The sequence below is a fragment of the Convolutriloba macropyga genome, chromosome 7 (genome assembly GCF_964194025.1).
Source record: "Convolutriloba macropyga chromosome 7, txConMacr16.3, whole genome shotgun sequence".
NCBI lineage: Eukaryota > Metazoa > Xenacoelomorpha > Acoela > Convolutidae > Convolutriloba > Convolutriloba macropyga.
Window position 1 is genome coordinate 60,595,975 of NC_134474.1, and position 21,003 is coordinate 60,616,977.

General features: G+C 36.0%; 1 protein-coding gene across 2 annotated transcripts in view; it reads right to left on the reverse strand.

The window, feature by feature from the left end:
* LOC142343208 (choline O-acetyltransferase-like) overlaps positions 1-21,003 on the reverse strand; it is a 154,507-nt gene that overhangs the window by 70,731 nt on the left and 62,773 nt on the right. The window contains exon 3 of one of the 2 annotated variants that reach the window (XM_075394951.1): positions 4,371-4,571. The exons of the other annotated variant lie outside the window; for it this stretch is intronic. Coding sequence (XP_075251066.1) covers positions 4,371-4,571 — 201 coding nt within the window. The remainder of the gene's footprint in view (positions 1-4,370; positions 4,572-21,003) is intronic. 2 annotated transcript variants of the gene reach the window in all.

The following is a 21,003-nucleotide window of genomic DNA, read 5'->3' on the forward strand; positions in this document are numbered from 1 at the left end:
ACAACTTTCTGACGAAAACAACTTCAAATCCTTTGGCCATGGGTCAACACTGCATACCTTTAAAGAGCTGGCTGGTCTGCTTGGTTTCTCTTTATGGTGTCTTGCTTTTGTCCTTCTGGCTGTCTGGACAGGGAAGAAGTGTTACCAGTCCAAGAACACTACGAAACATATTCATAATTTGCCCAACGATGATGAACGAGATATCGGAACTGACATGCAATTTGAGGAGAGATTAAACTTAGTTGAGAGAATGCGAAATGAGGAGACAAGCGCTTTTTAAAAGAAAAAAAAACTGTCGTATCAAAATATGGTGATGGTGCTTTTATATACTTATACTCTAATTTCACTTTATTGTACTATTCAGGAGAATAGTTTAGTCCGGATGGGTGGGATGTAGGAATGGAAAGTTAAACTTAAGCTTTTTTCGGAAAAGAACCAAATTAATACTGACCTTGAATTATTCCCAACACAAAAGCGAATTCTAAATTTGAAACTGTACAAAGATAATAATGGTAAAGAAATTTAAAATGATGAGAATGGTTGAATAAGTAAATATTGATTCTGATAAAGATTATATCATGGATTGAACACCAAAATTCTCACCCACGTAATATTGGATTAGAAACCCAAATTAGGGGCCTAAGTTATCAAAGTCATGAATGACCTTCTGAAAACTTTTCCCAAAAAGGTATTTTTCTCTCAAAGATTCGGAACATTTGGTAAAAATAGGACTAAACTATCATAACCAAACCTAGATTAGCAGTATATATACGGCTCAATTTTAGCCAATTTTTGTAACCAAAATCAGTCTGAAAATAGTTATATTGTCGTGATAATCGAAATTTCGGAGTGAGTTAACAGATCTCTGTCGTGGTACTGAACTTGTAATAATTGTTGAAACTAGTATACCCTGGTAATTATACTTTTTGTTAATTTAACTTAGCAAATTTTCAACTACTTTCTCTTTTTGGACCTTTTCTTATAAATTAGTAGAGTTTAAACTGGTATCTAGTAGATATTTGTTAAACACTTTGATACGTGGCACTCATAGTCATTTGTAACTAGTTCTTTTGAAGGAACCATAGTCTTTTAGTAATTAGGACTGGGTAAAACTTAATCGTTTCTTTCGGTTTTCTGTTAATCAAAAGCGTACTTGTACAACTTTAGTAACTTCACAATACATCTCTAAGGATCTGAAATCATACTCAATCTAGCTTCAATTTATTGGATTTAAATTAGTTTGGTGACTAGTAAAGTAGGGATCAACCAATCAATAATTAGGTTAAGTTAGGTTAACGGACTGGAGGACAGCACCGAGTCCAGGACAACATCAAGACGATTGATTTCTCAGAGTATTAATCGGCCAAGCTCCTTCCAGGAGACCGCATAGTGAAGCCACTCTGAGGGTAGGCCTGCCTGCTCGTAGAAGACTTGGCAAGTTAAGTTAACCCATGTAGTATGGAATGGTGAACCAAGTAGACAATTAAAAAGGTCTGCAGTAACCTGAAGTACCTGATGGGCAATATCTTAACGTTCTATCAAGTTGGTTAATACTCGTCTGGTTGGGTTGTGGAGTGAACACCGACGAGCTCTTCACGTCATCTACTATTTATTTTAAGTATATTGGTTGATCGATTAATTAGAAACTGAATTGAGGACCTGGTATAATTCTCAATCTTAGAGTCACCAATTTCTTTCATTTTGTAAAGCATTTCTTAGAAGCTAAAATATCATATAACATAGAAAGGCATTACCAACATATTTTAATAACATTTTTATTAGCAATTGACTACAGTTCTATAGCGCCTGAAAATACTTTCTTTAGGACTTGAACGGAGGGCCTGGTATAACCCTTCAGTCTAGTTAAGAGTAGTAGGTTTTGTGAAGTTAGTATCCAGTCCAGTAGTTTTCTCTAAGATAGATTCTAGGAACAATTGTGGAATTGTGAATAGGGTAAAACCTCCACCCTAAATATTCAGATTCTATAGGCCCCAACAACACTCAAATAGATTTCTCCTACTGAAAGCTCTAAGAAATTTTGTATTATAAACAAATCCCAAGAGATCATTTGGAATTGATGGAGGACATTTAGGAAAAGAAAAAATATCATTTAATTGTTTGTTCTTCACATCATCTCCGACAATCTCAAGAATACCTGAACGAGAACTAGTTCACTTACGTCATTCTTTCTAGCACCCCAGTCCTCAACAAAAGTTTAATGGTCAAAACACTAGCAAAAAACCGAACTTTATTGAAATCATGATGCTGAACACTAAAATGACTAACAAAATGAAGTATGTATTGAACTGTTTTATAAAAAATTATATATAATTTTTTGAAACTGCCCTTTTTTCCATTTTCATATCCCACAAATCATTGGTTGCATTTACGCACTTAAATTTAAACTATATGTTCTGTTTTTTGTGACTATTGACTTATTATATTGTCGCTCGAATTATATTGTATTATTCATTTCTAGCATCAAATAAAAAACACAATTAAGCAAGAAACTCACATATCAGAACAAATGACGAATGAAGAATTGTTATAAGAGATTCTTAAGTTTGATCAAAACAGTGAGAATAATCAAAAGTACTCCGCAATGATCTTATGCTTAATAAAGTTCCAGAATTTTTGGAGCAGATAAATCACGCTTACAAATTAAATAAATGTTTGGTCTAACTACGGATTTGACTGAAAAAAATGATATTAGGACGGCATATTATTCCACTAACCAGCATTTTATCAATATGGATATTTTTTCTGCTGAGTAGTGGTACGTACAGAACACAAACGGACAACCACTGAAACGAAAATATCAGCAGATACTAAAAAACTGCAAAATTGGATAAAAATTAATTAAAAATTGTCTGAAATTAGACTGATAGTAACGACTGACATTTGCAGGTGCTTTATGGGCGAATTTCCAGCCTGAGAGTGATGCGCAGCTTCTCTTCAACAACCTTAAAATCTAAAACTAAATCTTAGAGAATTGATTTATGATAATAGATAACATTTTTTAAAACAAAAACGTTATCCGGGGCTTAAAAAACATCGCCATAGAAAAGATCTTTTGTTGGCCTCGAATTACTTTTTTTTTGTGTCTACGTTTTTCCTCTTTCAAAAGTTGGTATTAAGAGTACTAGAGATCTCTCTTGACTCCGCTCCACAAATCTATTGATCAGAGCTGTTTTGGCACATTTCGCCCTCAATTTCGTGTTTCAGATTCCAATGCACTGATTTTACCAAAGCCGACACCAACATACGTTTGTTTGAAACAATTATAATACTCTTCTTCGCGTCGTGACAAGTTCTTACATTCTTGACCATTTAGTTGTGAAATTGCCTCTGACCGCCGGACAGTTTTTGCTTTGTCTGTGAAAGACACGAATTTTTATAAACACCTCAGGGTTTAAAAAATAGGTGGCAGCAAAGTATTTTATGCTCAAATTATGCTCGATTGAGACAAAACTTTTAGACAAACGCTCGAGCAAGAAGTAAAATGTGCGTAACCAACCGGAACAGTCTAAATCAATTGTCACATTTTTGAGAGAAATTCAGCTGCTAGTTTGCGCGCTATCGGACTTGAAATAAGTTTGTTAACTGAACTGCATTAGCAAAAAAAATTAAATTTTCATAAATATTTTTCAGCTGAAGTATGAAACACCCGATTAGACTCTCCACATTTCCTGAAAAATTATGCTTTAAGAGCAAATTTCGTTATAACTTCGAGCAAAATCCTCACTCTAAAATGGTTACTGATGAAATCGATGAAAAATTCTGGCATCCCTCGAGAGCCGTTCATTGTATCCAGGCGAAAGTCAGAACGTAACCTGTTTGAAACACACAAATGCAAGGTTTAAAAGTGGCAAATCTCTGCACTGCCAGAATCTAGACTGCCTGATTTTCCGATAATCAGTGCCAGATTTGAAAACTTGCAAGGTGCGTGTTTCAAGCAAGGTTACATGACTCCTGCTAAAGTCACTTCGAAACTCTGGCTTGCATCTCAAACCACTGCGCGGTTCTCGGTTAATGCCAGGTTTTTTCAGTAACTTCATCCGAGTTATATAACCTATACTTGAAAAACGAACTTAGCTGGAAATTTTAAGTCTGGCACTGAGGAAAATTGGACGCTCCAGAATCTGGTCTTTCGGAGATCTGTTATTTTATAACTTGCGCATGGGTGTTTGAAGATTTAGGGTCTTTCCCATTATAGCCCACCCCCCCCCCCAGCTTGGTGGTCAGATAACCTATAGCCCCCCCCCCCCCAACCATGGTAACTATACCATAATCCGGGGGGGGGGGGGAGGGGCTATAATTTCATGGGGGGGCTATAATGGGAAAGACCCGAAGATTTTGCATTTGTATACCCAGTTCGTGTGGTGACTAGTCTCGTCTTTGAACCATTGGTAAAGATTAGCGCCCCTTCCTGAAGTCAAAAACTCCTCAGCCAGTGTTTCCAATCTATCATAGTCCTCCTCCGCCATTCCCACACGCGCCTTTTCCAGGAATTCTTTCATGCATTCTTCTAGGGGTGGAAGAGGTTGTTTTTGTATTCCCAATTTGTAGTCCTGAAATTGAGAGAATAGGGATAATTAGTTTATGGTATGCAGCTCAGTGAAATCTAAATCTGATACTCTTAACGATTATTTATTATCAGCAGGCAAGTTGACAATATACATACGGTTGATTCCCTTTCAATGGTGTATAAAAAATTTGACCTTACGGTAATAGTATTACAATATGATCAAATTGATTTTATTTCAACGACAATGACAATCAGACCACTTCAAATAGGTTTAATGAAAGTCAAAACTGGGTAAAATCATTTCTGATAGATATAGAAACACTGATTTCAAATGGTAATGAAAAAATAGAGCATGCTGTCAATTCGGGTTAAATGATTGGGGGTAAAAATAATAGTGATGAAAAAGCAAGCAGTACACTCTGTTATTCCATAAAAGGAGGACGCTGGTAGAGCCGAGCGGGCGTATATCAGAATACTGTCAAATTGGACCCAGTCTGAGGTCCAAGAAGGAAACCATCTCTGATCAGACTGTCACAGAGATAGAAATTTTGTCTAATCAGACTTTCGAGCGCCCGAACTCATCCCTGATTACACTATGCTGCGTTCTTGAGAGTCGCCAAGAACATATGTAACTTCGAGCGCAGAAATATCAGTTATGCGCTTGAGTAAGACTGATTAGAGGTCAGTTCAGTCTGGGACCTCAGGCTGAGAAACTAAAGCCGAATATTTCCCGAGCTCTGATTGATTGATTGATTTTTAACTCGATAATTTAAAAGCATTTTGTAAAAAAAACTCTTTCTAAAGCAGCTTAACGAAGGCCTATACGCGATGACAGCCTCCCGTGACACCATAGATAGTCAAGTGACCGCAACCAATTAGCTCTCCCTTTTTTGCATTTGTAGTCTTTTAATTTGAAACCAATCAGATTGTTTCTCTTTTTTTTTCTAATTAAACATCTCATTCATCTCAATTCTGCTCCTTTTTGGTTTCTATTGCCCAAACTGCATCTAAAATTAATGGATAACATATACGTATTGATTAAATTTCGTGCAAGTAATAGAATCATCAGTAAATAAAACTCTGTGAGTACGATTCATCCATAACACAACACATGATGCAAGACATGCATGCATAAATTGAAAACAGCGTTACAAATGCGTCAACAAAATTTTTTAAGTTCATAACCAGGGGAAACAAAAAGCATGGCCCGGGCTGAGGAACTTTAAACTTAGGATTTGGGGGCAATTATTTGGATTATATTGGTTTTCATTTGCTTTCATTTTTTGTATGAGTTTTTCAGCTTGTGATAAAAACCAGTGCAATGATGCACGACTCAGATGAAATCAACTGATTGTCTTGCAAGATCTTGCAAGATTAATGGTTATCTTGAAAAACGAAAAGCTAACTTTAAAGAAAAAACAAGGCAAGTGATTAAGTTTTTTGAAAACTGCATGGTTATCTCGAAAAGCGAATGGTCAATTGCAAAATTTTTGCAAGGTTCATTGTTTTCTTGCAACGTCCTGGCGGAAAGAGCGTTTATCTTGAACGATCTAGCAATATTATCGCACTAGCATGCAAGAGCAATGTAGTCATTCTCAAATCTACTGGACTGCTCGTTTTTAACTTGATGAACAGCCCAGCATAGTAATAGTGGAAACTTTTTTTGAAACGTAACCAATATTTTGTAATTCTTCGCGTTGTAGCATGTTGCACGGAGGTTTTCCAGTTACTTTTACTTTTTATATACTCATCATAGACAAATGAACTTTCCTATGTTGCAAACAATCAATTTGTAGCACTTAGAAGCTAGTATCAATTTCTTTTTAAAAGAGTTATTTCTAAATAAAACTGTAGTATAAGTAATAAGGGGTACATTCAAAAAAACTGAATATGCAAGGTTCAGCTCACCCGACCTTTTATTTTTTTTTTCACTTTCTGCATTTTTTTATTTTGGTAGCTACACCTCGACTCCTGGATGAACGAGTTTCTTGCCATCCTACTTACGACACAATTAAAATTGGGCAAACCTAGGAACGACCCAGATTCAACAACTTGAATTTAAGTAGACTGATGGATAGAAGCTGCAAAAAAGTTGATTAAAACCTACAAAAGGTAAATGTTGTCCGTACTGTCAGGTAGCGCTCAAAAAACAAAAATTTCTGTTGCTGGAGTTTTTTTCAGCGTTCTCTCTGAATAGTTCTCTGCTCCTGCTTCAGATTTTTAGAAAATTTTTCCTTTCAATCGGATTTACTGCTCTTTTTCTTATTAAACTCCAGCGAGAACGTTTATTTCGTTATTCTGCCATTAGGCTCGAAGCACCAAAATTTGTGACAAGAACTTGAAGCGACATTTGATTTTGGCATTATAAGTTGAAACATTTTAGTTTTCAATTTACATTTGTTAAGTTGTAAAGTTTCTACTGCAATGCTATAAAAAGACTGTATAAAGAGTTTGTTTTTGGTAAAAATTTTTTGAAGAACTAAAAAAGTGACACAGAACTTATGAATTGGCGCTGATTTTTCTACAGGAAGCACTGATTTAAAGCAGGAGTGAGTCCGAAATGGAAAAGGTGGCGAAATTTAGATACAACTAAAAAGATTCAAACCAACATCAAAGTTTTACTAATACACTATAATTATACAATAAAACTAAATAAAGCATGAGTATTGCTTTTAAAACATTATTTCTGCTCCCTAACTCTGATTTGCGCTCAGGTTTTTAAAAAGTGTGCCATTTGGAAGCCTGAAGTGTTTTTTCATTCTCGATATCTCACCTCAATCAGTTTTTCCGCTAATTTTTTTCTCAAATTATATTGTATTTAGTATGCAAAATCTATAACAAAGTTAGGCTGCAGAAAATTTGAAATAATGCGTGTGATAAATTATATAATTTTGTGCATCTGTTTTTCCTGCTAAATCAGCTTTGAAACAATATTTTTCGTTTAGCTCGTAATACCGAACTTAGAGCACATCAATAAAAGTTGCTATTGATGCGAAACGATTTTACTTACCATTCGTTAATCACTGATATCAACGGACTGCAGAATATCAATAGGACTTGCTAAATGATTCGTAAGCTTAACAATTGATCTGAACTGCTTTTAATTATACCAAATTTTGACACCTGTTTTAATTGATCATAGCAGAAAAATATTTTTTAAGGGATTATGCCTTTGATGCTAAAAATAATGGCGAATTATGAGACTACTCTCAAGTTTAACGATATTTTTCTTGGTACGTTCAAAGTATAAATCAATTAATAATATGATTGGCATATTTTTCAGGATTTCCACATAGCATTAGTACATCTTGGAAGTCATACATTTTTAATACGGTGATTTTTTGGCTTGTGATTGAACAGAAAACAGTGTTTAAAGCACACTTTGATGAAATGCAAGCAAATTGATGACTATCATGAACTTAAAACAGCTAAAGCTCAGTGAAGGAAAAGGAATCGTTCGCCTCAAAATAACATTAAAAATAAAAAAAAATTATTCAATGTAATATTTAATGGTAAAGAAAACTTATAGTATGCAAAAGATAAGTGAAAAAAAAAAGCATGATTCAGTTTTCGAACTGAATCATGTTCAACAGCTTTTTGCATAACTTGAAAGCTTTACCGAGAAATATTGCTTCACATTTTAGCATTTTTTACTGAGAAATGATTATACCCAATTTGGAAGTTTTTTAGCAGTGAATCTTATCAAATTTTTTTAAAGATAATCTACATTTCATTTCATTGTATAACTTTACATGTTACATTTTATTTCAATCAATAACACGTGAAAAGGTGGAAAAAAATTGTACGCTACCGTATCTCGGCCTATTCTCAAGTTTAGCTACAAAATTTAAGTCATTACTGACCAGGGAATTCTTCAGAAACAGAGTAATGGTTGATTAGACCATGGAAAGCGTATTTTTTGGGAAATTTGGATGGCAACAGAAGTAGTAAGATAATAGGGTACTAAGATAGGGGGGGTTATCCTTCGAATTAATACGTGTGATAATAGGGGGTTATCCTTGGCGGCGCTACATGTAAAACAACGGCCGTGCGTGATACATGTAAATTGGCATGTAGGTTGATTTGGGCGGAAAAGCCTGGCTAGTGTCATTTTTGAGTGAGCGTTCATAAAATCATATGGCTACAATTGCTACAGTTGATTTGAAGAGTATTCACGAAACTTATAAGGAAATCGAAAAAGAATATTCACAATACGGTGAACGGTTTTTATACTTTTTAGCTACTTGTCTTCATTTGGATCCTGAGATTGATTTAGATATAGCTTTGAAACTACGACCCTATGGTGGTTTGATTGGCATCGACAATTCAGCCCTCGACAAATATTTTAAATCGTTCAAAGTTTTGAGACTGCATGCGATACTTCACGACGCTTCCGGTTTTGTATATGAATATAGTGAAAAGGGTCCAGGCTATTCCTACGTATTACCTTGTTCAGTCACAAATGAGTACCTTGGTCATGTGACTGGAATTGCTTTTTGTTTATACGTAAAATCCTTCAAAAATAGTTTATTCAATTTGCTGGAATGTTGAAATCTGGAGCAGTTGTTCTTGATTTTGAAGGCTTCAGAAGTAAACAATCTGGATTTATAATAAAAGAACTTGCGGTATCTACCAAAAATTACAACGATACAATTTCGTTTTTACCTCCAAACTCATTTAACATACTTTCTTCGAGTGAGCAAAGATCTTTCCTGTGGGTATCTAAATTTCTTCATGGTCTCTCGTGGGAGACAAGAGAGTACCCTTATCATTATTTGCAACAGATTTTTCAAAGTTTAGTTCTTCGATTTCCCTTTTCTGATTTTTACGCAAAAGGATTAGAAAAAACGGAAACTTTACGGCAGCTGTTACAGAGGAAGGTTATCAACTTGGAAACTTTGTTTTGCCCAAAAATTGAACACTTGAAATTATATCGGGAGCCACTGGTTTGTAAATTACATGCATTGAGTTGCCCAAAACGACAAAGAAGCAAGCATTGTGCCAATAAGAAGGCAAAACTCTTTTACCAGTGGCTGACGAATGAATCGTCGGTTGGAGAAACCAGCTCCGTCTCTACTTCAATTGAATTTGTCTCCAAATTTGACAGTTTACAGTTGCATAACGCCTGAAAATCAGTTAACAGTTACTCTTATCAAGGAAGAAAAAATTGACACAAGAGGGCAAACAGTTTTGAGAAAACAGCAGATCGTGTGTGCTGGAGCTGAAATAGAAGCTTTCAAGAAGTATCTTTCTCTACTGGAGTACTTCCAATTGTACCATGTCTTTACAAGAGAAAATGAAAAGGTTGAAACTAACCCCTTTACCTACGCCCAAGCGTGCAGTGCCAATTCTGATGTCTCTGGACGATGAGACTCTTCCCGATGAAATCAAGCAGCTGATTAAAGAGAACAATGTAGAGTCAATTGTTTTTAGAGATAAACAAGATTCGATGAATGCAAACTATACAATCACTTGCAAACAAGGAGACAACGACTCTGGATATGTTTTGTATGAATTTTTTATTGTTGAATAATTATGTAACATTCTTGAAAAGCAATTCATTTTTTGAATAATTTTGTTTCAAAATGAGTCAAACCGAAGATCAACTAGATTCGGGCGGAGGCATAAATGACATGGTTTTTGACGCTGACCACCAAGAAAGACGATCTTGGAGGTTTTGCAATTCGAGATTGCCTCGATCAGAGGTTGTATACTTTACACAAATCTTAATAATAATTTTTCTTATAACTGTGTCTCTCGCCAAGTTGGTTTTTTTCAGTCTCGACTGTGAAGAATCCACATTTTGCTTTTCACTTCTCTCTTGTACAGTTGGATACGCTCTTCCAAATCCAAAGTTATGAATAAAATTATTTCCACCTCTGACCGGTTGTTCATGGCTGTTTGCGGGCCATCTTGTTGCGGGGAAACTGAGCTCATTTTCAAAATAATATTAGTTGGCAATTTTTTCCCAGAATTTCAAACAATTTATTATTTTTATCAGCACAATCAGCCCAAATTCCAATCGTTAGAGAAGAAACTGAACAAACATTTTAAAAAATTCTCTAATTTTGAACTCATTTCAGAGTTAGACAACTGCCTCCTCGTGTTCGATGACTCATGTGAAGAAATTTTTAATGACAAGGAATTTTCAAAATTAGCAACCGCAGGGCGACACAGAAACATCAGTGTAATTTATGTTAAACACAATTTGTTCCAGCAAAGCAGATGGTCCAGAACAATTGATCTAAATACAACACATATCATATTGTTTAAATCACCACGTGACACACAACAGATTACTTTTATTGGTAGACAGTTGAATAACTCTCAATTTTTAAAAGAAAGCTATGAGCTGGCAACTAAAGAACCGTTTGGTCATTTATTAATTGATTTGGATCCCAAAACATCAGACGTCTTGCGCTACTGTTCAAATATTGTTCCTCCAGGACCATCAATTTTTTATCTGCCATCAGCTAAAGCCGTTATTACAAGTTTAAGCGATGAGAGAGAAAGAAGTTTGTATGCTGGGGCGGCTGCTAAACATATCGGACACAAACCTAAAAGAGAAGATAGAGAGAGCTCCAAATCATTTCATTAAATTCCTTTGCGAATGTTTGCTCAACATTGTCAATGGTAATGTTCCAATACGAAAAAGTTTTGTCCAAGGCTATGAAAAATCATTCAGAAAACTATTGTCTAGACAAACAAGTTTGAAAGAAAAGAGGCAACTTTTTTGCTAGAGAAACAGATTTGGTCAAAACTGTTGGTTTCGCTTGTTATCGTTATTTGACAAAATCGTAATGCACACCGAAGAATTCTTTTTAATTCCAAAACGAATGTTTGCTTCACATCAACCGGTAAAAAAAGAAGTTTTGGACAATCCCCTTTACAAACAGAAAGCTGCACAGCTGTCTCTTTTGCAAAGAAACCAGTCGAATTCAATGGAAAAATCAGAGAGAGCAGTTGAACCAGTTGAGACTGCAGACAAAATGATTGAAACAGCAGAAGAGGAAAAAACAGAACCCATGAGCGAAGACAGCGAGATTGAACCAGTAGTGAAAAAACAAAGAAAAAGCGAAGATTTCGACTCCATATTGTTAGAGCTAGATTTTATGAATAAAAACCAAATCAAAAGATCAAAAATCATACTTGACTTGATTAACCAATCTGAAACAGTAACTGTAGAGTCGAACGACGTTCTTCACGTAAATAAAGAAAGACTGGGCATTAAAGCTTCAACATTTCTGTACAATCTGCAGCAACCAACTAAAAAAATTGACATTGAAAAATACTCCAAAATTTTAATTGCTCTTAATATCTCACCTCATCTTGTTGCAAATACACATGCCAAGCAAATCTTGGAAGCCTCGTCTGAAAGTGAACAAGAGTTTTTCCCAAGTAGAGAACAACCCAGTCGGCAAGAGCTCTTCTCTAGTAGAGAACAACACAGTGGCTCGAAACCAACCCAAAAAAGATATAAAGAAGAACCGGACCAAACGACAGACAAAGAAGAGACCAGTCAGAAGATGTGGTCTTTCTTTTCCTGAAGTAAAAAAATTGGATCAGTTTTATTTGAAAGGACCAGCATCGTATGGAAGCATAAAGCGGTTACAGACGCAAAGCAAGCTCCCTCTAGGTAAAATTCAGTCCTATTTGGAGACAAAGCCGTCTTTCACAAAGTACTGTTCAATTCGATTAAAATTTCCCAGGCTTAAAGTTTTTTTAAAAGACATCAACGAAATTTGGTCTCTGGATTTGGCACACGTTGATAAACTGGCAAAGTATAACCGCAATATAAAGTATCTTCTAGTAGCGGTTGATTGTTTGTCAAGATATTTACGAGTGGAACCAATGAAAACAAAGTATGCAACCGAAGCAGCTGAAGCATTCAAAAAGATGATCAAAAACAAACAGCCCGAAAAAGTATGGGTTGACGATGGTACAGAATTTCTTGGAGCATTCAAACAATTGTGTACCAAACGTGGAATTCCTTTATATAGTACCTTTAGCGAAAAAAAGTCAGCTTTTGCAGAGAGGAACATTAGATCTCTCAAAAGGATAATTCATCGGTATCTTGAAGAGAAGTGGACCTATAGCTACATTGACCAATTAGACCAATTTGTGAAAACAATCAATTCAAGAGTCAATCGAATAACAAAAACTGCTCCTAACAAAGTTACAAAAACGGATGTGCCACGACTAGTGTCATTGGCAGCACAAACAAGCTCAACTCAGAAGCCCAAGTTTTACATTGGAGACTTTGTGAGAGTAGTTAAAAAAGATAAAGCATTCAGGAAAAGTTATATGCAATCATTCACAGACGAAGTCTTTGAAATAACGGGAATACCAACATAAAGCCCACCAACATACACCTTAGCCGACGCAGACAAGGAACCAATTCAAGGAAAATTTTACCAACCAGAATTACAACTTGTCAGGCTCCCTCCTGTTTAAAATGTCCAACAACCGGTTTGAAGACGAGTTTACAGTTCACGTTGTTTCATCAGCTTCAATGGAAATATTTGATTCAAATACACTTGCATCATTTCGGAATTTTTTCAATGACGAAATTCAACTTGCAGGTGATTGGAGAGTGGCGCTAAGTGAAATCATATTCCCAACAAAAATAGAAAACATAGTAAACGGAAATCTAATTGCGTACAACTTAAAAGACTTTGAAGATTCCCAAAAGATTTCTTCGGGAGCCAATGTTATTTCTAGACCTTATAGTGGACAGCAATTTAGTTTTATGCCAGGAACCTTTGATACAGTGGCTCAACTTCTTGCTACAATTAAGCGCACAATTGGCCTGCGCCATTTTTCATTCAGAGAGTTGAAGAGCTCTGGGAAATATGAAATTTTGTTTGGCAAGTATGAGGGAATTACGTTTCCCAGCGAAGAAATTCCAAGCATTATTGTATTTAAGGGTATTCCTGACGGTAATGGAATACACATTGGGTACAAAATGATTCCCAATGCGAACAGGTTTATGAAAAGTGATGATACGAAAGCTTATTATGGGGAGTTCCCAGCTGACCTTTGTGCTGGAAAACATCTAATTTTCATCTACACCAACATAATTGAATACCAATACGTCGGTGACACTAAGGCTCCTCTTTTGCTAGTCATTGATTCAAAACAACGTCTGAAAAACGGTAGTGTTTGTGAGCTTGAACCCACTCATCGGATAGTTTTTACAAATTTAGACTATAAGAAGCTCCTAACCAACACAATTCAATCGATTTCAATTGAACTGAGAACGGAAACAGGACAATTAGTTCCCTTTTCGGGAACTGGAAAAGTTATTCTAACACTACAATTCAAAAAATTTTCCCTTAAATGGATTCTTATTATGCCAATCAAGCAACGTCTTTGCCTCACTTCTCTGGACATTATCGTCAAAGAGGAAGTGGTTTTGGAGCTCTAGCTGCAGGCATTGGACGTGTTGCACTACCTTTAGCACGTCGTTTCATTTTGCCTACAGCGAAGCGTATCGGGAAAGAGCTATTGAAACAAAGTGTTCCAAAGATTTTGGATGTAGTCGGAAGCAAAAAATCTCCTAAACAGGCGTTTAAAAATACAATCTCAAAAACTGTTAAAAAACAGACAGGAGGATCTCGCCGAAATACTTCACGTCGGAGGAATTCAATACGAGTCAAGCCACAGAAAGCAATCAACAAACGCAAAAAAACCATTTCAACGCACAGAGCTCCAAAAAGAAGTCGGTCAGATTTTTTTGCCAGAGTGAACGATGATCGCAAATTTGTTACCATCAGAGGCAACTCACAGTTCTTTGGATTTGTTCGAAAAACCTTCTCTCTTAGTAACTTTCGATGGTAGTTTTTGTCAAAAGTTGGGCCCAGTCTACAGTCCAAATGGACCCATGTTAGAATTTGAAGTCGCCGGTGACCAAAATAATTTTATTGACTTACAGAAAATTTTCTTGGAGGTGAAATGTAAAATTGTCCAGTTATCAGAAGCTGATTTGAGATATGACGCAGGAGCAGCAACAGATGTTACGAAGACAGATGCTCCCTATTTTTGCAATAATGTTTTACATTCACTCTTCTCTGACTGTACAGTGTCTGCTAATGGACTAAAAATTTCAAACGCTAACGGAAACTATGCTCATAAAAGTTTTATTGAAACAGAATTTTCACATAACAAAGATGCAAAAAACACCTGGTTGGCATGTCAGGGCTATTCCTACGAAGAAAATCCAGGAGCGCTGTCAACTGGAGAAGTGAACAGAAGGAAAGCCTTAGTGAGGCAATCGGCTGAGTGCACATTTTACGGTAAAGTTGCAGTTGACTTTTTCACTTGTGACAAACATTTGCTAAGTGGTGTGACACTTCGCATTGCATTTAGACGGTCAATAGATGATTTTGTTATAATGTCTGACGATGCAGCCAAGCACTACAAAGTAAAAATTGTCGAAGCTAATTTGTATGTGCGCAAGATGACATTGAACGATGATGTCGTATCGGCTATAGAAAAAACTTTGTTAACAAGTCCAGCTTCGTATCCATACTTGGAGACTCTAACAAAAACATTTCTAGCATCAACGGGTCTCCACAGTTGGAAACAAGAAGATATTTTTGCCAGAGAACCGATTCGTAGACTAGCAATTTGTCTGAACACTAACGAAGCGTTTCTTGGAAACAACAGACAAAATCCATTTAATTTCCGCAAATTCGACCTTGAGCAGATTTATATTTACCGAAACGGTTTACCTGTGGCAGACAGTTCAATATCAACAAGTGATGACAAACGTCTCTACTTTAATACAATATCGGATTTAGCTTACATCGACAATGGTCATGGAATAAGTTTGACAGAATACCCGAACCATTTCATAATGGTTTTTGATTTGACCAGCACCCAACAAGCATCCCATGATTTTATTCATCCTGAGCTTACAAATTCGTCAATTTCTATTGAGTTGAAATTTTCTGCGTCCCTACCGAACAATACAGAGATTTTCATTATTGGTGAAAAAGCGAGCACAATTTTTGTTGATAGTGCAAGAAGAGTATCAAAGAATCACATTCTGACAAATTAATGATGGATGAAGATGATATTAATGATTTAATCCAAGGCTGCAAAACTCTTAAATACAAATTTCATGGCGTGTTTGCGGCCAACAACGTTCCGGAAAAAATGAACAGAAACAGCTTCCTTATTGTTAATGCAGCAACTGCTGAAAATATTGGCACCCATTGGTTACTTTTATGCAGAAAGAACAATCAACTTCTGTTTGCCGATCCCCTTGGTCGGCCCATTTCATCGTACAAACACCTATATCAAAGAATAATTTCTGTTGGCGACAATCACAATATCTATCAACTCTTGGAGAATCAACCAATTCAAAATGCAAACTCTAAACTTTGTGGACTGTTTTGTATTTATATTGCTCATTTTGTTTACAATGCTCAAAAACTTGTAAATATTAGCGATAATGAATTGATTCGTTTTGCTTTTCATATGATGTTCTAACCTTACTAACTTGAAAATTTTTTTTTTCAAAACTTTACTTTTTCTTCATACACAAAGCGAACACTCACTAAATCAGAATCAATGTTCAATTTTCCATATCCACTCAAAAAATATCCATAATTTGACAAAAAGCACCAGAATGAGGACCATACAAAATTGTTTCAACTCTGCGTAAAGTTGCACTATTAACAAAATCAGTTTGAATTTGTTTTGATGGAGGCCGACAATTGTAGATAGTCTTTTGGGCAACTACTGGCATCTTCGCACTCGTTTTGGGATTGACATTTGTTTGTTTTGCAGAGCTGCTTTTTGATAGAGTGTTGTTGTTGTTGTTGTTAGCAAAAGCTGGTAGTCGTTTGCGCACTGACTGTGAATCAGTTTTTTCTGCAGAACTGTTGAATTCGATTGCTAATTTAAGCTTTGAAAACACATCTCCATTAGTCTCCAAATTTGGTGCAGTCCAAAACAAGAACTTGAAAGCTGTATAAACACAAGGCACAGGAAAGCTTTGAAATCGTTTCAATGTTTCGTTTTCAATTGTAGTTGTATCAATCAGAAGGTGATAATGGCTACTTACTAAATTGCAAAATTCGGAATCAAAATGTGCACACACTGCATAACAATTTCCAATAGAAAAGGTAGGTTTCTCTTCCACAATGATAAATTTGAACTGTTTCTGAAATTGTTTAAAGTAATTTGGAGAACGCTCAAACATCGCTTCAACCATCGTTGTTGACAACTTCTTTTTGAATTTTTGGTTTCTTCGCTGGTGGTGGTTTTGGCGATGACTGCTGATCAGTCACTGAGTTCTGTATTTTGCTAGCTGAACTGACCAAATTTTCAAACTCTCCAAGAGTTAAGGAAATTCTGTGTTCAAACTCGTAATCGTCTGTTGCTTTTTTGAACAATTTCAGAAATATATATGTCCCTGTCCTTTCATAGGTTTTCAGCGTTGCCCTGATTAAGCGCTTATCAGTTTTGGAAATATCGAAATAACAATCTCCAAACTCTGTGTCTTTAGTGGAAGTGAAAGGCATAGTGTGCAACTTGTTTCATTACTTTCAAGTGTTATAATGTGCAAAACTACAATTCAATGGGTGCGGCAAGTTGGGATTAAACAAGTGTCGTCAAACTGCCTAATTAAATCCAAATGATTTGTGAATACAGTCTCAAGTACGCCTATGGCGTACTTGAGTCTGTCTGTTGTTCAAATATTGTATAATTAACTTCAGCTGTGACCTTAGAGATAAGACAAAAAACATATGTGACCCTAGGTGTGTACTTGAACCAGCAGTGCTGTGTACACTGTTTATTGGAATTATATGTGGACCATATGTTTTGGTTCTATAGAGAAAACAAATGTGACCCTGGGTGGGTTTTTGACGTCATTGACGATTGTAGTGTACACTGTTTATTGAAATTATATGCGGGCCATATGTTTTATTTCTCTAGAGAGAACAGATGTGACCCTAGGTGTGTATTTGAACCAGCTGTGCAGTGTACACTGTTTATTGGAATTGTCCATATGTTTATATCTTGGAACAGATGTGACCCTAGGTGTGTATTAAAATTGGAAACACATGTGAACCTACAGCAGTAGGGAAATTCTGATAAGAATAAACATTTACCAGTGTACAATGAAATGCTAATAATAAAATACGTTCTAGATAAGAATTGAGTTAGTACAAACTATAGACTGTATCAACCCATGTATAATAACAAATGTAGAGCATGTAACAGAGCATATACACTACCAAAATTAAAACCAATTATGACCCCAGACAAAAACTGTTGAATTACACGTTGTACAATACAACTTTAGAACTAGGTATTCATTTTCTTTAAACCTTGCGTTCAGTGCACTTTGCTTTCTTTCAAGAGTTCGTTACCAGACAAACATTATTTTTCAACCGTCTTTTATCAAATTGGTTTTAATTTCTTTCTTAAAATTTGTGCAAAAAATTATGTCAGTTCAAATACTTGCTGAATCTGTTATTTCTTTCGAGCGAACATTGGTTTATCAGACAGTGTTCGAAAACTTTGTTGTGCTAATTCAACAGAAGAGACAAGGTGATGTTTGGCAAACTTACCAGCACTGTTTGATACCTAAGCTTTTCATTAACGCAATTGCTTCTTTACCAGAGAAGACAGAACCAGCAGAATGCAGTGTTATTACATTAGGGGGACATTTACCTCCAAAAGCTTTGCCAACATTTCAACATTTTGACGTGGAGTCATTACCTAACGACGTTAAACGAATTTTGTTTCGTTACGATTGCGACTGTGTGCCTCTGTTTGAAAACCAGTTAGGGGCTTATCAAGCTTGCGAAAACTTAGCTGACATGTGGGGCATAAAGTCATCACCTTGCTCCCCAGAAAATCAATCGCAATTGGATTCAGCCAGCTTGCCAGTAACACCAGCAGTTGATCCGAGTCCCAGTTTGACGCCGACATCTAGTCCATCTTTCTTTGCGGGAATTCACAAGAACAATTCTACCGCTCTGCTCAGTGAAAACCAGTTTGATACAGCGTTGCTTTCAGCTACACAATTTCAAACACCAGAACCAGCACGTGTTTTTGGCGTTACAGACACTCCAAAGATTTGCAATGCACCAAAGAAACGGCTACCTGAGAATTCTTTAATGGACTTATTTGATTGACTTAAAAAACTTTGATGAATCACCACAAACCTCTTTTATATAGTGAGTCGCTAACTTGAATTTGTTTCAATAAAGTGTGATTTCAAATTTTTGAAAGCTGAATTTAACTTTTGATATCTGTTTTTGTAGTTTTAAAATTGCTGAGCTAAAGAAATTAAAATTTCGCAACTGATCAAGTTCGAACATGTTCAGAAAGGATTTTCATTCTGACGTAAACATTCGTTTCCTAACAAACACTCGATTATTGCAACTACTATGACGTGGTGTGTGAACTATATCCATAAATACACTTCTCAATCTACAAAATTTTTGCTAACATTAAATATTAAACATAAAATTTAAGAGATATAGCCATATTTTAGAGTAAGCGGTATTGACGCTAATTACATGCAAACTCCATACCACAGCTGTAGCATGGATTGATTTCCAAATTCAATTCGTAAGTTGAAGAAATTTTCAAAAATTGCAAAATAATCAAAGAAAAATTTTGAAAAAATGCATTTCAGACGTCAATTTTTAACACTTAATTCAGTAGATGCGCTCTCCAGCTTACACTAGAATCACCTCCCATTTGTTACTTGGGAATCAATTGAAAGAAAAAGAGCATGTTTGTTAAAAAAAAACAAAAAAAAAAACAATTTTTTTTGACACATGACCTCTGACCTTTGACCCCAAAAAAGACGGTTCCAAAAAATACTTGGGATGAAACTGATTGCTCAGTAAGCCTCAGCATACTCTGAAGTACAAAACATCTCATCACACTTGTCAAATTTTACTCATCCGTTATGGAGATAATTAACCCCTAATTAGCGACTAATTAAGGGTTAATTAACCTAATTACTAATTACTAGAAAAAAATTTGAAATTTTTGCAACGGTTTTGTAATCACTGCTTGATGCCTGACATTATTGCTCATAAGCATCATCATCAAAAAATGGCTCCTTCACCGATTTTCAAAGCATCTGGCAATCAATGTCACATTAACATCTGGCATTAATTAGCGTATGAAGTACCCTAAGGAAAGATGTTAGATCGGCTTTCTTCACATTTTTGGACTTGATGGGTCCTCAGTGCAAATTTATCTCATAACAGCTGTCATCAAAAAAGGCCTCAGAAAAAAGACACATGTTTATGTCATGTAATTGTCATGTAATTGTTAATTAATGACTTGATTGACAGAAAAATAAACTTTATTTCTGTTTATTTTTGAGCAATTTTTTTATATGGGTCCTATGTTTTTGGGCACGGGGAGCATTTTTGCTCATCACACTTAAGAACGTAGGACAACGCTAACCACCCGTAATTGAAAATGCATAAAATAGCGCATTTTATTACAATTTTAAAAATTATCATGTTTTTCCAGCTTCTCCAAAAACGTTTTTTGAAAAAAAAAATGATCAGCAATACTCTGTAGGGTTCCTTATGGTGATATATTTTGGCATAGGATTGCAATCGAGAGTTGAAAACACATCTTTTTTCTCTCATAACTAACAAAATTTCGAAATAAAGGTAACCGCCAAAACCGACCAATCAGATTGCAGCATTTTGAAATTTTGAATTTCGCGCACAGAAATTACATTCGTGTTTCAGTTTTGGTGAGCTTAGTAATTTCCGAGTTATTTACTTGTTATCAAAGTTCTGTTAGAATTTGAAATTCATCAAAACTATTAGAAATGGTCTATTCATGCAACTTCTGTTCCGCTACGTTTAGCACTCGTGGGAACCGTTCAAGACATCAACATAAATTCCATCCAGACGATGTTGGCCTTCCTGTTTACAACTGCTCCCTATGTGTGTTCAATTCACGGAAACTGTCTGAATTGGAACAGCATATGCGAACTTGCCACTCGAAGTTTACAAACTGCTGCCGATCGTGCTTCATGGGATTCAATGATGCGCACTTGTTTGCGCAGCATATGAACTCCCTTCACTCGCTGCCCGTATTTGGACCTGAATACCAACCGAAAGAAGCTACAGCAGAGACAGCCTTCAACGGTGTGTTGCAAACTTATGAAATTGTCAATAACACAGCTGACAGAGATCTTGAGAGCTTCATGCTCAATCAAAGATCTGCAATTGCAACGCTAATTGAGCAAAGGCTGAGCCAAGGACCACAGAAAGTACAATTTGCGGTAAAAGTACAGTTATTGAAGCTGCATCAAGATGAAAACGCAACCGAAACGGAGGAGCGCATTGAAATTTATGCCAACTCCCTCATGACGCCCACTTACGTAGAGGGTCTCACAAACGAGTTGTACTGGAGCATGGTGGAGAAAATGATGGCTGTCTTGTCTACGTTTGCTTCACCTGGAAGTGGTT